At 40.5% G+C, this 15,004-nt stretch overlaps 1 protein-coding gene across 1 annotated transcript in view; it reads left to right on the forward strand.

The window, feature by feature from the left end:
* CEP120 (centrosomal protein 120) overlaps positions 1–15,004 on the forward strand; it is a 39,441-nt gene that overhangs the window by 21,948 nt on the left and 2,489 nt on the right. Inside the window, exons 15-18 of the mRNA XM_083464434.1 lie at positions 757–849; positions 1,725–1,886; positions 3,304–3,426; positions 5,405–5,503. Coding sequence (XP_083320560.1) covers positions 757–849; positions 1,725–1,886; positions 3,304–3,426; positions 5,405–5,503 — 477 coding nt within the window. The remainder of the gene's footprint in view (positions 1–756; positions 850–1,724; positions 1,887–3,303; positions 3,427–5,404; positions 5,504–15,004) is intronic.

A 15,004-nucleotide genomic window follows, 5' to 3' on the forward strand; every position in this document is an offset into this window, starting at 1 on the left:
CGAATTACGCTGCAATATATTTCCTTTTGGTTGAGTTAAAATAAAGATATATAATACTGCTAGCCTTGCAGAGCAATCCTGCACTGTAATATGCCCCACTGTGTTTTACTCTCAGGTAAATGTGTATAGGGAAAGAGACAGTGGAAGAGGACTGGAAGAAATTCAAAATATATCTTAAAAATTACTGTAAAATTGAGGAGTGTTAAGATGTTAAGGATCTGGGAAACAGAGAATTACAGCTGTAATTAATAAGTTAAAAAAGAACCTGTATGAAAGTGAACTTGATAATTAGTTAACTGGAGGAGTTGCTGAAGAAATGTAAAACAAGGATGCAGAAAAGGGGAGGTATGGGGAAGTCCGAGAAGTAAGGTGCATGAAAATAAGATTACGAAATTATACATGTTTATATGTTTGTATGTTTTTGTTTTGTGTATTGTTTGTTTTCACTATGTGTTTGAAAAATTAATAAAAATTTATTAAAAAAAAAAAAGGATTGCGGCCTAAGTCTTGTTGAAGTCTGTTAGCACTGCAGGCTCTGATGCGTAATATTTTGAAATCCACCGTGTGCATAAAAGTCAAGTTGTCACTTGTTTTGTGGGATTTCAAGCTCATTTTAAATCCGGTTTCTTTTGCAAGGATACAGTGTCACCCAAGAACAAATACCATGTTCAACTTAGAAAGAATTATTATTATTATTATTATTATTATTATTATTATTATTATTATTATTATTAATTTTATCTGTATACATTCTAGGTTGCAGAATATACAGTTTTGGAAGAAAAACTTCAAAAAACTTTGACTGACTTAGAGAAGCGTGAAAAGCAACTTGTTGGTGCTGAAACTGAGGTAAACATATGCAACACAATGTTATATCTTGTACTGTGCATGTACAGAAACCATTTTTAAAAAAACTCTAAAGAACCGTTCCAGTTCATCTTAGACTTGTGCTTGGATTGGTATTTTTGCACGCTATGGAACATGGCTTTTTCTGGCGCATAGTTTTGGGGCTTTTGTGTGCATGTTTTAGTTCATTGGCAGGTTGGTGTGGATGGGGAAGGAAAGAGGAGCATAATTTTTTATATGTGGGAATACCTAAAAATAGCCATCAAGTAGCCTGTACTTAAAGCTGCAAAGCCATCAGATTTGGCAGAGAAATCACTGCTACATAGCTAGGAGCAGGGCTGGATTTAGGTTTGATAAGGCCCTAAGCTACTGAAGGTAATGGGGCCCTTTATATGTCCAGCTGTCCTTTGTCAACAACAATTTGTCGCTGTTTTTTGTGTTGAAGATACAATGGTAATTTATGGACCTAATAGGTATCTAATGCCATTTTATTTGTTTTTTATCTTACACTTTGGAAATTTACATCCAGTTGTTTTTTCCCTTTAAAACATTTTTGGGGACCCAAGAGAGTGGAGCCCTAAGCTATAGCTTGTTTAGCTTATACGTAAATCCAGCACTGGCAAGGAGCCGTGGTTTTTTGCCCATGGATGTTGTGGAACACACTCCGCACAGCTAGGCTAAGTTTATAAAGTATTGTTATATTATTATTCTTACTATTATTATATATTTTAAAAGTTGGTAAGAAATGCATGAGTGACTCATGAGAGTAATGTCAATCGAGCGTGCTTTCTAAATGAGGCAGCGCAGGTTTACATCTGGGCATCCACTGGTGCTGAAATCTGTGTGTGTGTGTGTGTGTGTGTGCTTTAAATTTTCAGCTCCAAAGAGCAAAGAAAGAGCTCCAAGCAGAGCATGAACGAAACCGTCAGGAGCTTCAAGATGCAATGCGGCGAGTCAAAGAAGAATGCATGCATCAGGTGGAGCTGGAAAAATCTAGGTTCAGGCAGTTGGAAGAGGACAAGATCCGCTTGCAACAACAAGTGAGTGGAACTTAACTTTTCCAAGTTAGATACAACCAGTGCTTTTCCCCTCAAAAAAATGCTTAGGGGTACTCTTATTGTGACTCAAGAAAATCACCATTTTATAGTTCAAATCAAGAAAAATAAATACAGTAAATAGACAAAAGTACAAAGATTCACAAAATGTTTGGGGGGGGGGAAGCACTGGATACAACTTTATATAATGGCAGAAATGGACATAGATTTTTTTGAAAACAAGGGTGAGCTTACGACCAAGTTAATTAAAGCTTTAAAATATCCTGTACTCTCTCAATAAAAGCAAAAAAGGGAGACCAGATATTTTAATGCCACCAGCCTCGCAGATGTGTCCGTGGAGGGGATATATTGATCGAAAGGGTATTGTATTGTAACTGTATTGTAACTTTTGAATAAATGTGTTTTTTAAAAAAGTTAATTACAGCTAATTAATGAGATTAGGTTGGTGGTGCTTCCTGAGGGCACCTCAGATCTCTTTAATGCTAAGGACCAAACTATGTGCGCAGTGTATCCTTGATGCTTCTAAAATGTTCATTGACAGATTTGTGAGAATCTCCTCAGAACCAAAGGCCCTACCATTTTTTAGAAGGGCATTTTTGAGTTTGATCCATTGTTTATTGGGTTTCCTTCAAGAAATCCTTGGATATCCTCCATATCTTTCATTTTCTACATTTCTCTTCCTATGTTGCTAAGGAAGAATTTACTTATCACAATAATGTTAAGCTTTTTTAAAAAACAAAAAAAACCAAAACCTTAGCTTTATAAATAATTTGCCTGAACAAAATACTTATTTTTTTCTCATTTATGTGTTGACTTTTTTTATTTGTCTTAAGTGGTTAATAATTTTCTAAAAATCTGTTAAGAATAAGAATAATGTTCATTCACTGCATTACTGGTAGTACTGTGCAAGGCACAGGAGGAAACTGCATAAAATCAGCAGTGGGTAACTCAGAAAGGCCTGTTGGAATGAAACAAAAAAATCTCAAGTGCCCTTCTAAATCATTAAGAGAAATCTGGCAGATTTTCCAAGGAGGAATGGTGGCTGCCATCACAAAGAAGTTTTTCCCCCTTGTTAATATTTGGTGTGCATAGCTCTCCCTCCCCCCCCCCCCTCTCTCTCTCTCTCTCTCTGTGTGTGTGTGTGTGTGTGTGTGTGTAAAAACTATAAAGCAATGTAATATTCCGGGAACCATTTCTTAATTTTTGCCAATCTATTTGTGTGGTAGTAGTGCTCCTTTTGTGATGCTCTTTGGAGAACCAGTTGAAGACCAGGAATCTATCGGGCAAAAATGTTCCTTTCAGCTCTTTGTTGTGTTATCATCCAGGCATAAACTCGTCCAACTTCTGTTTCTTCTTCTTCTTCTTCTTCTTCTTCTTCTTCTTCTTCTTCTTCTTCTAACAGCTTTATGACTGGGAAAACAAGTATAAAGCTCTGGAGAAAGAGTTTCAGCAATACAAGCAACAGCAAAGCAGCAAGCCAGAAATCCGACTGCAATCCGAAATAAGTATTCTAACTTTAGAAAAGGTATGTCTACAATTTTATCTGAAGGCTCAGAAAGAATAGCAGCATTTTACAACAGATTAAATGTAGACAGCATGAACAAGAAAAAACAAAACTTGGAATAAACTCCAAATTCAACCCAGCCACAAAATTTGCATCATAAATATAAACAAAACAAAAGTATCCTTCTGGAAGATGCTGTGGCTTTTAAGAGCTTGCCAGGGATAGGAGTTTCACATTCCTTTACAGTTCATCTGTGGCAGTATTTTCCGGATTTCATTGTTACTGATAACTCAAGCAGAGTACACCTAAAATGAGTTTTTGATCCAGGATAAATTGTAATAAAGATTCTTAGACCATTGGTTATCGAGGTACTACCACTGTTGCATGGGGGGGGGGGGAATGGTAAGCCAAGTTAAGTGTTTGCAAAATGTTCTTAATTCATGGCAGACACCTGTCATTAGATGGACATGAACTCTAGAGACCCTTCTTGTTGTATCAGTAGCTTCATTTAGACTCTTCTTACTTATGATAGCTTGAGCTTGTTCTTTATAAATGTTGCATGTTTGACAGCACTGCGAATGTATGTAGTTTTCAAAATTCTAATCTATGCCTTTGACTCAGAAGAGGTAACATATATCCAGTTTATGAAGAAAAGATTGGGGGATTTTCCTGATAAGCAGTTCTTTATCTCTTTTGGGGTGTGGAATTGGCAAGAGTTAGGAAAGGACTCTTAATAATAAGTTTATTATTTATACTCCACCCATCTAGCTGAGTTGCCCCAGCCAGTCTTGTAAAAGAATGCAGATTTTAAGCTACTGTCTCAAATTCCCAGGCAATAGCTTCAGACTTCATTTTATTGCCCCAGATCTGGTTCCCACAAACATCAGTTTGGACAGTCATATATATTCAATGCATGTATAAGATGCTGCCTTTTTAAAAAACAACAACCTGTGTTACGATGTGATAGAACAACAACCAAAGAAATGAGGACTCTCTGTTCACCATTAGGATGTCCATACATATGTCCTTGCTTACTCACTCACTAACAGGGTTAGTGAAACTGTACCATTGTAGCTGAAGGTCAGAGACCATGGGAGTTGTAGTCCAGTAACATCTGATGAGCCACAATTCCTCACTCCTGCATCTAGAACAATGTTTCCCAAACTTGGGTCTCCAGCTGTTTTGGGACTACAACTCCCATCATCTCTAGCTCACAAGATTAGTGGTCAGGGATGATGGGAATTATAGTCCAAAAACAGCTGGAGACCCAGGTTTGGGAATCACTGATCTAGAAGAAGGTTCTCGAGCCTCTGTACAGAGCTTGCAGCTTCAGACATCCAGTTCTAACCAGGGAAATGGCCTGAATATTACTCCTCAAGTCATACTTCCAGATCCTACAGGATTCAGAAGCCCCCAACAGAATAGTTTTATTTTTCATAGCTGAAGTAGAAGCAGTTTACAAGTCCTCCTGGCCTGGCAATGCGTAAAAAGACCAGTTAAGGGGGGAAACATTTTCTGCTGCTTTTGAGGGAGCGTGAGTTATTTAATGCAGAGACATGATCTTTCAAACTGAAGACTTAAAAGGTGCAGTCTAACCAAACTAAGAGGCACACATTAGCTAGAATTTCAAGGATCAGGCATGCCAAGTCTTGCATCATCAATTAAGCTGAAATATGAACAGCGAGTGATTTTTATATAAAAATGAATGCTATCTTTGAGTCCTTTGAAGATGTTTAAAAATGGTTTACATGAACTGTTTAGATGAACTGTCTCAGACTGCAGACTAATCCAGTTTTCCTTTGTTGGACAATAAAAATAAGGCTAATGCTTAAACGAGGATATTCTTGTGCACCACAGTATTTACATCAAATTGTGTTACAGCTTTAGAAGTTACATGCTATACTAAACTATTTTTGTAATACAAGTTTTGTATATTCAATTGCATAAAGATTATTCCTACGGTTATAGTGTTTGTTGATAGAGCTCTGCTCTTTATTAGGGGGACCTTGAAAGGAAGTTGGAATCGGCGACCAAGGCAAAACTACACTACAAGCAGCAATGGGCGCGAGCGCTGAAGGAACTAGCAAGGCTTAAACAGGTGTGTTTAAGATAAATCAGTGGTGGGGAACCTAAAGCCCAGGGCCAGAATGTGGCCCTCCAATCTTCTCTGACTCTTGAAACTCTCATGAGAACAACAAGAGGAAGTTGCTTCTATATACATTAGTGAAGCCAAATCTGCCTTGCTGCGGTGTGCCTACTTAGGAGAAATAACTGGAGATATTAGTGTTTATCAAGGATGCTTGTAAAGATCTTTCATCGTTTGAGAGAAAAACAATAGCTGTCTCACCTGCTGGCATCTTTTGCAGCCCACAAAACCAGAGAGGATACTGTGATATTTACACACGTGGAAAATTGTGGCCTAGATGTGCATTTTGCCTGGAGAAAGTAGTTTCTCTTGAGTACGAAGTACATCACAAACATTGCCACATTCATTGCTCAACAACATTGCTCAATGACATCAGTATTTCCACACTGTATATTTTAATTTGAGATTAAGAGATAATGAGTTGGGCTAGTTCACGGTCTCCTAAACCAAAGTCCAATGGGCCAGAATTGGCATTCATTGATGATGCATCTTAATTGATGATTTCCCTAAAAATCCCTGCATTATTTGAAGCACCCGCAGCCAACTTATGATATGATGAAGGTTCTCTGGATCATGGTCAGAGGCTGTGTTACTGTTTTTGATGTTCTATGATTGGCTATAGGAGGAGTGGGCAATCTTTTTGGTTCATGGGCCAAATTTGACAGGTGGGCGGGGGCTGTCTACCTGTCAGTCACCTGACTTCAGAAATGATTTGGGAGGCTGCTTTGAAGTCCCAAAGTTGGGATTTCAAAGCACAAAGCAGGCAACAAAAAAAGTCAACCTTTGAAATGAAGTGTTGTTGTCGTTGTTGAAATTAGCACCTTGCTGCTTGCTATGTGCTTTGGAAGTGCAGTCAAACTGAGCAGGTTTGGGTGCTCTCCCACACACCCGGACCAAGTAGCATTGCCCTCCTTTTCCTGATGTGAGGTGAGAGAAATCTTGCTTAGTGCTGGGTTTCAGTATGTGAGAGGTTTTCTTACAGGTAGCTTTTGCATGCACCTGGACCAAGCCGCATCCCCCTTCTTGGGGAATGGGCAATCCTGCTTAGCACTGGATTTCTGCTTTATCAATGCTTCGAACAGCTGGTTGTCAGGCACTTTGGAAGCCACGCTAGGGGGCTTTAGCGAAACCCTGTCTTTTTTACCTAGCACCGCCCTTATTCATATGACATCTGGAGTAGAGTGGGCAGGTGTCATTTGCCCAAACCTTCCTCATATGCCAAATGAGAAAGCCTAGCAGGCCAAGACTGACCCATGGACTGGAGCTTCCCCACCCATTTCTTGAAAATAAAATAAAAAAGCTTTCCTCAAAAAGCGATGAGGCCATTTCCAAAAGTTAACAAATGCCTGAATGAAAACTTAGATTATACTTCTCAGTGCTTTTTCCCTTTGAAATAAGACTGTTAAAGCTTGTTTAGAACACGGCAAACATTTAACCTTCTTTTGTGCATCTGTGCTAAAGCTAAACTGAAACCCTTTTAAATGAACTGGTCGAAAGAATCCTCCATTGTGTTTTGACTATAAAATTACAAATTTAGAGGCCTTGAGGAATGTTAAGTCTGCTTAAGTTCTGATGATTTGTGTTATTTTTTGTTTAAGTTGGATTAATACCATGTTAATTTCACATTGGTTCTGGTGAATAGCTATGGGGTTGTAATTTGTGCCAGAAACTTGTCACACCAGAGCTCTCTGGAGAACTATACAAAACATTTATGTTGTGAGAATTAGACGCAAAAAGCCGTATCTTGGATTGTTAATAAATGTTAATGACAAAACCCAGCTGGCAAGCCTTTGGAAAGGCGATCAAATGCTTTGTGGCCATTGCCAGAGAAGTGTTTAAACAGATTTCCATTAATCAAAAATAGAAAGTATAGTCAAGCTGTGAATTATAGAATCGTGTAAAGCATTCAAGTATTTAGCATAATGCCCCTTTATTCCATGCGATCTTAGTTTAAATATTAGCCCTCTCTGTTCCTTTTACTCAAAGCAGGTAATAGTCCTCTTTCAATGCAAAAACTAAAATTTAAATATAGAAATGCACAGCTACAATCCGTATACTCTGAAGATAGCTATTAAAACACAATATATTATCAACGTGTTATTTCTGGAATCACCTAGTGATTAATAAAAATGGTGGTCAACTAAATATGCGATGGAGAAAGGCTTTTCTTTTTTTGAGGTGATGGGAAAGACTCGTACACTGTGCTACGTAAGAGCTGTAAGAATGAAGATGATGAGGATCTCAAAATATCTGGGGGCAAAAATATTGCCCCAATATTTTTTGTGCTAACACAAGGGGATTTCCCCTATGCTCCTAATCTCACTGTTCCCAGATCTTCTCCAGAGTGTTAGAAGAACCCACAGAACAGATTTAGGGGAATACAGCAGAGGACAGGGAGAGGATGTTGCAATGCACGAGGATAAATCCTTATGCTAACAGAACATTCACCTTAGTGCTATGTTGAATATAATTCATGCTTCCCATGGTCCTAGGTTTGGAGGAAGAAAGCAAAGCCAGTAAGAGAACTGTTACACATGGAGAGAGGAGTCTCATGGCAAGAAGATCTGTTTGTTGTTGCCATTCTCTTCCCTCTGATCAGAGACATGGCGCTTTCTTAGCATGTGCTGCCTTAATCCCTGACAGTTGCATAGAAGTAATGCAGCTGCTCTATTCTGCATTAAACCCATAGCTGGGGAATGGATGGAAGCTGGCCATAGGGCATTGGAATGCAGGATATTCTGATCCACATGTGAAAGTTACCTACGACAGGGATAAAATAGGAAGGCAGGCTGGTGGTTGTATCCCTTCTTCCAGTCCCCCGTTGCCCAAGTTCTAATACTTTAGCTGAAAGACTGTGGCTCTTAAAGGGCCAGCTCCTTGGGCTGCAGACGAGTCTTCTGCCTTTTCTTGGCCTCTTGCCTGGCACATTCCCTGTGCCATTGGGCCAGTGTAAAGGTAAAGGGACCCCTGACCATTAGGTGCAGTTGTGGCCGACTCTGGGGTTGCGGCTCTCATCTCGCTTTATTGGCCGAGGGAGCCAGCATACAGCTTCCGGCTCATGTGGCCAGCATGACTAAGCCACTTCTGATGAACCAGAGCAGCGCACAGAAACGCCGTTTACCTTCCCGCCAGAGTGGTACCTATTTATCTACTTGCACTTTGAGGTGCTTTCGAACTGCTAGGTTGGCAGGAGCAGGGACCGAGCAACGGGAGCTCACCCCGTTACAGTGATTCGAACCACCGACTTTCTGATCGGCAAGTCCTAGGCTCTGTGGTTTAACCGACAGCGCCACCCGTGTCATTGGGCAAGTGTAGTAGCCTACAAAGCAGCTGATTCCTCAGAGAAGGGCTAAGTAGATGGGCTCTGTGTAGGTCCCAGCTCGGGCTCTAAGCCAGCAGTCTTGACCTCTTCTCTGAAACCCCACCATTAGGAGCCTGGTCTGATTCTCCAGGCAGTTAAGCAGTCTCAGACTGCTAACTCCTGCACTAAACCAGAAGCTGGGACACAGGTAATGTGAGATCGGGTGGCTTCAGGAAGGACTTTCCTAGAGAACTGGGCTTCAAGGTTTTTTTTTGGGGGGGGGAGGCATGGAAGGCTTAACAAAACATTTGAAAACTTATTTGTGTAATCCTACCACTTCAGTATGAAAGACATGAATTGTTGATTAATACTCCATTCTGACTATCTATATCTTTATTCCCCCCCCCCAAAAAAAACGTTTCCAAACGCAATAGCTTTCTCATCTTCCACCTCCCATCAATTTCCATCATATTTTAAAGTACCAAAACTGTATTGGTACGATCTGCCTAATGGCAGTAAGACAAACTGTGCCGTGAAATAGGCACACATGATTCACTCTTGCTTCAGCTGAGAATAAAAGTTGAATGATGGCCTCTTGCCATACTATAAAACTATTTCCTTCCATGTAGGAATTAAGATTATTTCCTTCCACAAGTGTTTCACATTTGTCAGATGGCACCTTGTTAACCCTACATCATTGTGGCCTTCCAGATGCTGTTGGATGTGAGGGATGTCTGATCTAGAGCACCACGGGTTTCCACTCCCCACCCCACCCCCCAATGACCTACATGCATGTTACTGCATGGAAGTGTCTTCCATTGAGGAGTTGTATAATATGTGAGGTGGTAAAAGGTAAAGGGAACCCCTGACCATTAGGTCCAGTCGTGGCCGACTCTGGGGTTGCAGCGCTCATCTCACTTTACTGGCCAAGGGAGCTTGCGTACAGCTGCTGGGTCATGTGGCCAGCATGACTAAGCCACATCTGGCGAACCAGAGCAGCGCAAGGACACACCGTTTACCTTCCCGCCAGAGTGGTACCTATTTATCTACTTGCACTTGACGTGCTTTCAAATGCTAGGTTGGCAGGAGCAGGGACCGAGCAACGGGAGCTCACCCCGTCGCGGGGATTCGAACCGCCGACCTTCTGATCGGCAAGTCCTAGGCTCAGTGGTTTAACCCACAGTGCCACCTGCATCCCTTAAGCCAAATAATTACTTTGTTAGTTGCTAAGGTGCCACAAGACTCATTGCTTTCTTTGCTGCAACAGACTAATGAAACTGTAATGTACATCCTTAGATGAACACCAAAGTCCACTGCTATTTTGTGCCCTAGGCAAACTCTTGAGTCCTTTTCCCCTCTTCACTCTGCGCATTCTCAGAGGAAGTGTGTTTTCTGTTTGCCCTGCTTCCTCCAGGAGCTGAGGGCTACCTCAAATTAATCCAGGGTGGGGGAGATCCAGGCAGGAGAACCCCCCTGTGGCATCTCTATGACACCGCTTTTGAAAGACCCCCACCTTGTTTTCCTGCAACCTCCATGCACCCTAAACATTTTGCCTCCATAGGCAGCTGTGTAGTTCGCCTAGCGATAAGACTGGCTTTGCCAAAGTCTGCCTAAAGTCAAGACTTTATGAGGGAATTTCAGAAGTCAAAAGAGAGCAAATACATATTTTGATATACCGATTTATATTTTAGCTTGAATTTTTGACAATAAGATTGCCAACGCTTGTAAATCTGAGAAGTCCAAAATTGGAGAAATGTTGCAGTGCAGTTGTAACTAGAAAGAATGTTGCAATTCAGCTTTTGGTGATTACAAAGGGATCTGTCTGGATTTCGAATGTTTCTGTAAAAACTCAAAAGTATGTGCCTTTGAGATAAGTGGTTATTAGAGAGTTTAAGTCTTACCATTTTTGTACTCTGTGTGGATTTGTTCACAGCAAAACTAGTGCATTTGTTTTAAACAAACACAGACTTTATTGGCTGACACTGGCTCTATCTTGTCCAGCCTCCTGCTTATCCTCTCAAGGTAATTAATGTGATTAATTTACAAGTAATTTAGCCAAGGAGAGGATGTAAATCTTTGCTTTAAAAAACAGTTAGAAGTCCGAGCCTCGGTTAAAAACTGTGTCTTGAAACCATCCAGACCCTCCTACTGAGTTGTCAGCTCTGGGTTATTTTCAGAAAACTGGAGTTGAGTTCCTTCGCTTCAGTCGTACGTTTTTTCCCACAGACTTGCTTGGTATGTACAAGTGGGAGAGTGAATTGTAGCTGCTATTTAGCCATTGTTTAGTCTAGTGTGTGTATGTCTACATCTTCCCTCTGGATTTATAAGCTGCTATGACAAAATAAAGATTGTTCTCCTTTGATTGAAGAGCCTCTTAGCTATAGCACCTGGCAGAATGCAAGGGTTATTTTGTAGATTGATTAAAAAAATATTAGTGATTTACTAATTTTTTAATATTCGTGATTTACTAATTTTTTTTACTTTTGTTGCTGTTGTAGAACTTGGAGGCCAAGAGTTTAGACAGTATTGATTTGTTTATTGGGAGTTGCATAGAATCATGGATTTGTAGAGTTAGAAGGGAACCATGTCAGGTCCAATGCCATGCCCTGAAGAAATCATGGTTAAAAAAACAACAACCTGATAGATAGCAATTCAAACTCTGCTTAAAAGCATCCAATGAAGGAGAGTCCATCAGCTTTCAAGGTAGTCCATTCCACGGTTGAATACCATGTTCATACGGCGTCTCCTTGTAATTTGACATTAGGGATTACAAAGTTCCCTTTCTATGTTAAGTATCTGTTGTCAGTGGCTGCTATTGGGAAATTTTCTTCTGCGCTGGACATGAGAGAGTTGTGATCAACAACTCAAGTATCTTGGTTGTGCCTTCCTCCTGGGAAATGCAGACACAGAACTCAACTTCTTCGCATGCCAACAGTTCTTCCCACTCTTCAGAACTGCTATAAAATGACGAGAGGAGTTTTTAGCTTTTGCATCTGAAAATAGGAGAAAATATCATAAATTTCAGCTCTTCATGAGGTGGATATTAGTAAGGAAAACGATTCTCAATGAAGGATTTTATGTGCCTCTCCAAAGAATCTAGATAGGTGTTTGGTTTGTGAACAGCAGTGTACCCTGGCTATTCAGATATAACAGACTCCAGAGAACCTAGAGCAGTAGATAAATATTTTCTATCAATATGTGGTTAACATAATCAAGGTAATTACTTACTAATGGGATCATTGAAATTGTTCTCAAGGGGTCATTAGACACACACTCTCTGTGCTAGGACTGTATGGAAGTAAACTATTACAATCCACTTTTTGTATTTCTGTAGCTCTAAATACAGTATGAGGTTGCTGAAGGATGACTTGATTATTGTAGTTGTCTAGACTTGTGAAATCCAAGCTGCTTGATGCTTATGTGATCTGAGGATCAGTTCAATAATACTTTGCAGGTGATGCCAGGATGCCCCTTCTGAACTGTTTACTACTTTGCTGGTACCCTAAAAACAGTGGTGCCTCATAGACATTCAGGCTAGCTAGTTGCCTCCGAATGAGGCCAAGTATGGCTAGAAAGATCAAAGATAATTGCTTTTGTTTCTGACGTTTTTTGATCTGTTATATATTGGTTTTATGGTTCTCTTTTGTAGGCTATCTTGAAAACCTAGATTAATAAAATTATGTTTTTTCTTTTTCTTTTAATTTTTTTTTTAAAGGCAGGAAATTCACAACATAAAAGGACACCTAATAGTTTATACTGAAAGGCCTGGGCAAATGAAAAGAGCCTTTCTGGGAAAAGTGCTCGACAACCAGGGCGCCACAACAGAGGAGGCTCTTCCCCTGGAATCCACTGTCTGCACTGCAGAAGATTCAGGGATTTGGTGAAGGGCCTCTGTGAATTATCCTATAACTTGGACATTTTCATGTAGATTAAGGCAGTCCTTAGGGTATATGGATCCTAAGCAGTTTTATTTAATGTATTTATTCAAATTATACAAATATTTATATACAGTGGTGCCTCGCAAGACGAAAATAATCCGTTCCGCGAGTCTCTTCGTCTAGCGGTTTTTTTCATCTTGCGAAGCAACACTCTTAGCGGATTAGCGCTATTAGCGGTTTAGCGGCTATTAAAGGCTTAGCGGCTTAGCGGCTAAAAGGCTCTTAGCGGCTTAGCGGCTTAGCGGCTTAGAAAAGGGGGGGCGAAAAAAATCGCAAGACTCGCAAGACGTTTTCGTCTTGTGAAGCAAGCCCATAGGGAAATTCGTCTTGCAAAGCGCATCGAAAAACGGAAAACCCTTCCGTGTAGCAGGTTTTTCGTCTTGCAAGGCATTCGTCTTGTGGGGCACCGCTGTATCATAAAGATACATCGCAGCGGTTTACGGCAATATAAAGCACGAAACCGAGCAATGAAATCATTAAAAAAGATCAAAGATACTTGAGGGCAAGGAGAACTGTACAACTTGCATGAAGCAGACAAGAATGTTTAAAGATGAATTTCAGATGGCATGCTTTTCAGTAATCTTACATAACCATTACAGCAAAACACTGGTGCTACATTCCATGGAAGTCCATTGTATGAGGCTGAGGTATCTGAAAGCAGTTTGAATGAAGCAGCTCCCATTTCAATACCAAACATGGATAAAGAATCTTTTCTACCCCAAATTCGACCGGCAAACAGTTCATTTTTTTTTACAAGCCTCTGAGCTAATCATCATAAATCATGTGTTTCAGATCATCATAAATCTTGTGCGTTAGACATAGGACTGTAGTATGAGAATCATTCTCAAACTATGAAGCATGTAAAATATTTAAAATAAAAAATTACTTGGTGCTCTCACAAGAATGTTTATATGTAACCTTGTGTCGTGGCTTGGACACCTGTCATGATTTCTACAGATATCTTTCATTGGGTTCTGTGAAAATTACCTTAGGCTTTATACAGCATAGTAAATGTTTTTCTTTTCTCATTAGTGTCTGAAATGTGCATAGAAACTGGTACAGAAAACAAGTTGTCTTGGTTGTGGAGAATTAAGATTTTTAACCACCTTTTAGTGTCAAATAAATGTGGTTTCTAACATAACTAATTCCCAATATAAAACCAATACAAGTTTAAAGTTATTAAACATCATAAAATGCAGGTCACTAACTCAAACAATAATACCGTGTTTAGCCCTGTAACAATAGTAAAATTGGAATTTTAAGGTGGAGTAGTCTCATATATTCAGCTACCCAAGATGATCCTCATTCAAGCTGGATTTTGGTAACCTTCCAGCAGTTTGACTTCACCCGCAAAGGCTCACTCCTCCATTGTCTCCCGACAACAAGGTATCTTTAAAGAAAACATAGGAACTGGAGTCTAGTGATCCATGTTTTTCTCAAAAAAGACACCTTCTCTAATTGATTTACAGAAAACTAGCCTATATCAAGCTACTTCCTACATTTAATCAAAACATCCTCTTTAGGTTTGCCGTCTTTGCCTCAACTCGGCACCATAATAGCCCATAGGGCCCTTCAACTACTCACCCAAGCTTGAGTCAGTAATCTTATCAAATTGGCTTTTGATAGGACAAAATAATACAGAGGTCAGCAAACTTACTGAACCTCAGGCTGGTGTCTCCAGCGCCGAGAGGGCGGGGGAGCGTGTGCCCATGCTATTTCCGGCACACTTCCGGGTAGGAGGAGCACCGGAAATAGCTTGTGCGCATGTGCACCAGCCTCCGACCCGGATGTGCACCAGAAATAACACTTGTACATGCGCAAATAACACTTGCGCATGCGCCCAAGCTATTTCAAGTGCTACTCCGATCCGGAAGTGGGCAGGCACGCAGTGCAGCGCTGCGTCGGTAAGAGTGGGCAGCGGGGGTCACCGTGGGCTGGATAAACGAGTCCCTCGGGCCTTATCCAGCCTGTGGGCCATAGTCTGGGGACCTCTGAAATAATAGATTTACAGAGTGGTTCTACTTTGATGGGAAGGCGAGAATCTGTGACAAAGTAAATGCCTTACTGGACTTGAGTTGGCTAGGACAGAAGGTGAAAGGGGGCTTCTCCCTCAATAATACCAGTGCTCTTGTTTCATTGGGGTTTTTCCCCAGTCTTCCTCCCATTAGTTCCTCTAGGGCTGGCATATTCCCCCCTCCTTCTTATGCACCCTTG

The sequence above is a fragment of the Podarcis liolepis genome (assembly GCF_965112155.1).
Source record: "Podarcis liolepis genome assembly, chromosome: 11".
NCBI lineage: Eukaryota > Metazoa > Chordata > Lepidosauria > Squamata > Lacertidae > Podarcis > Podarcis liolepis.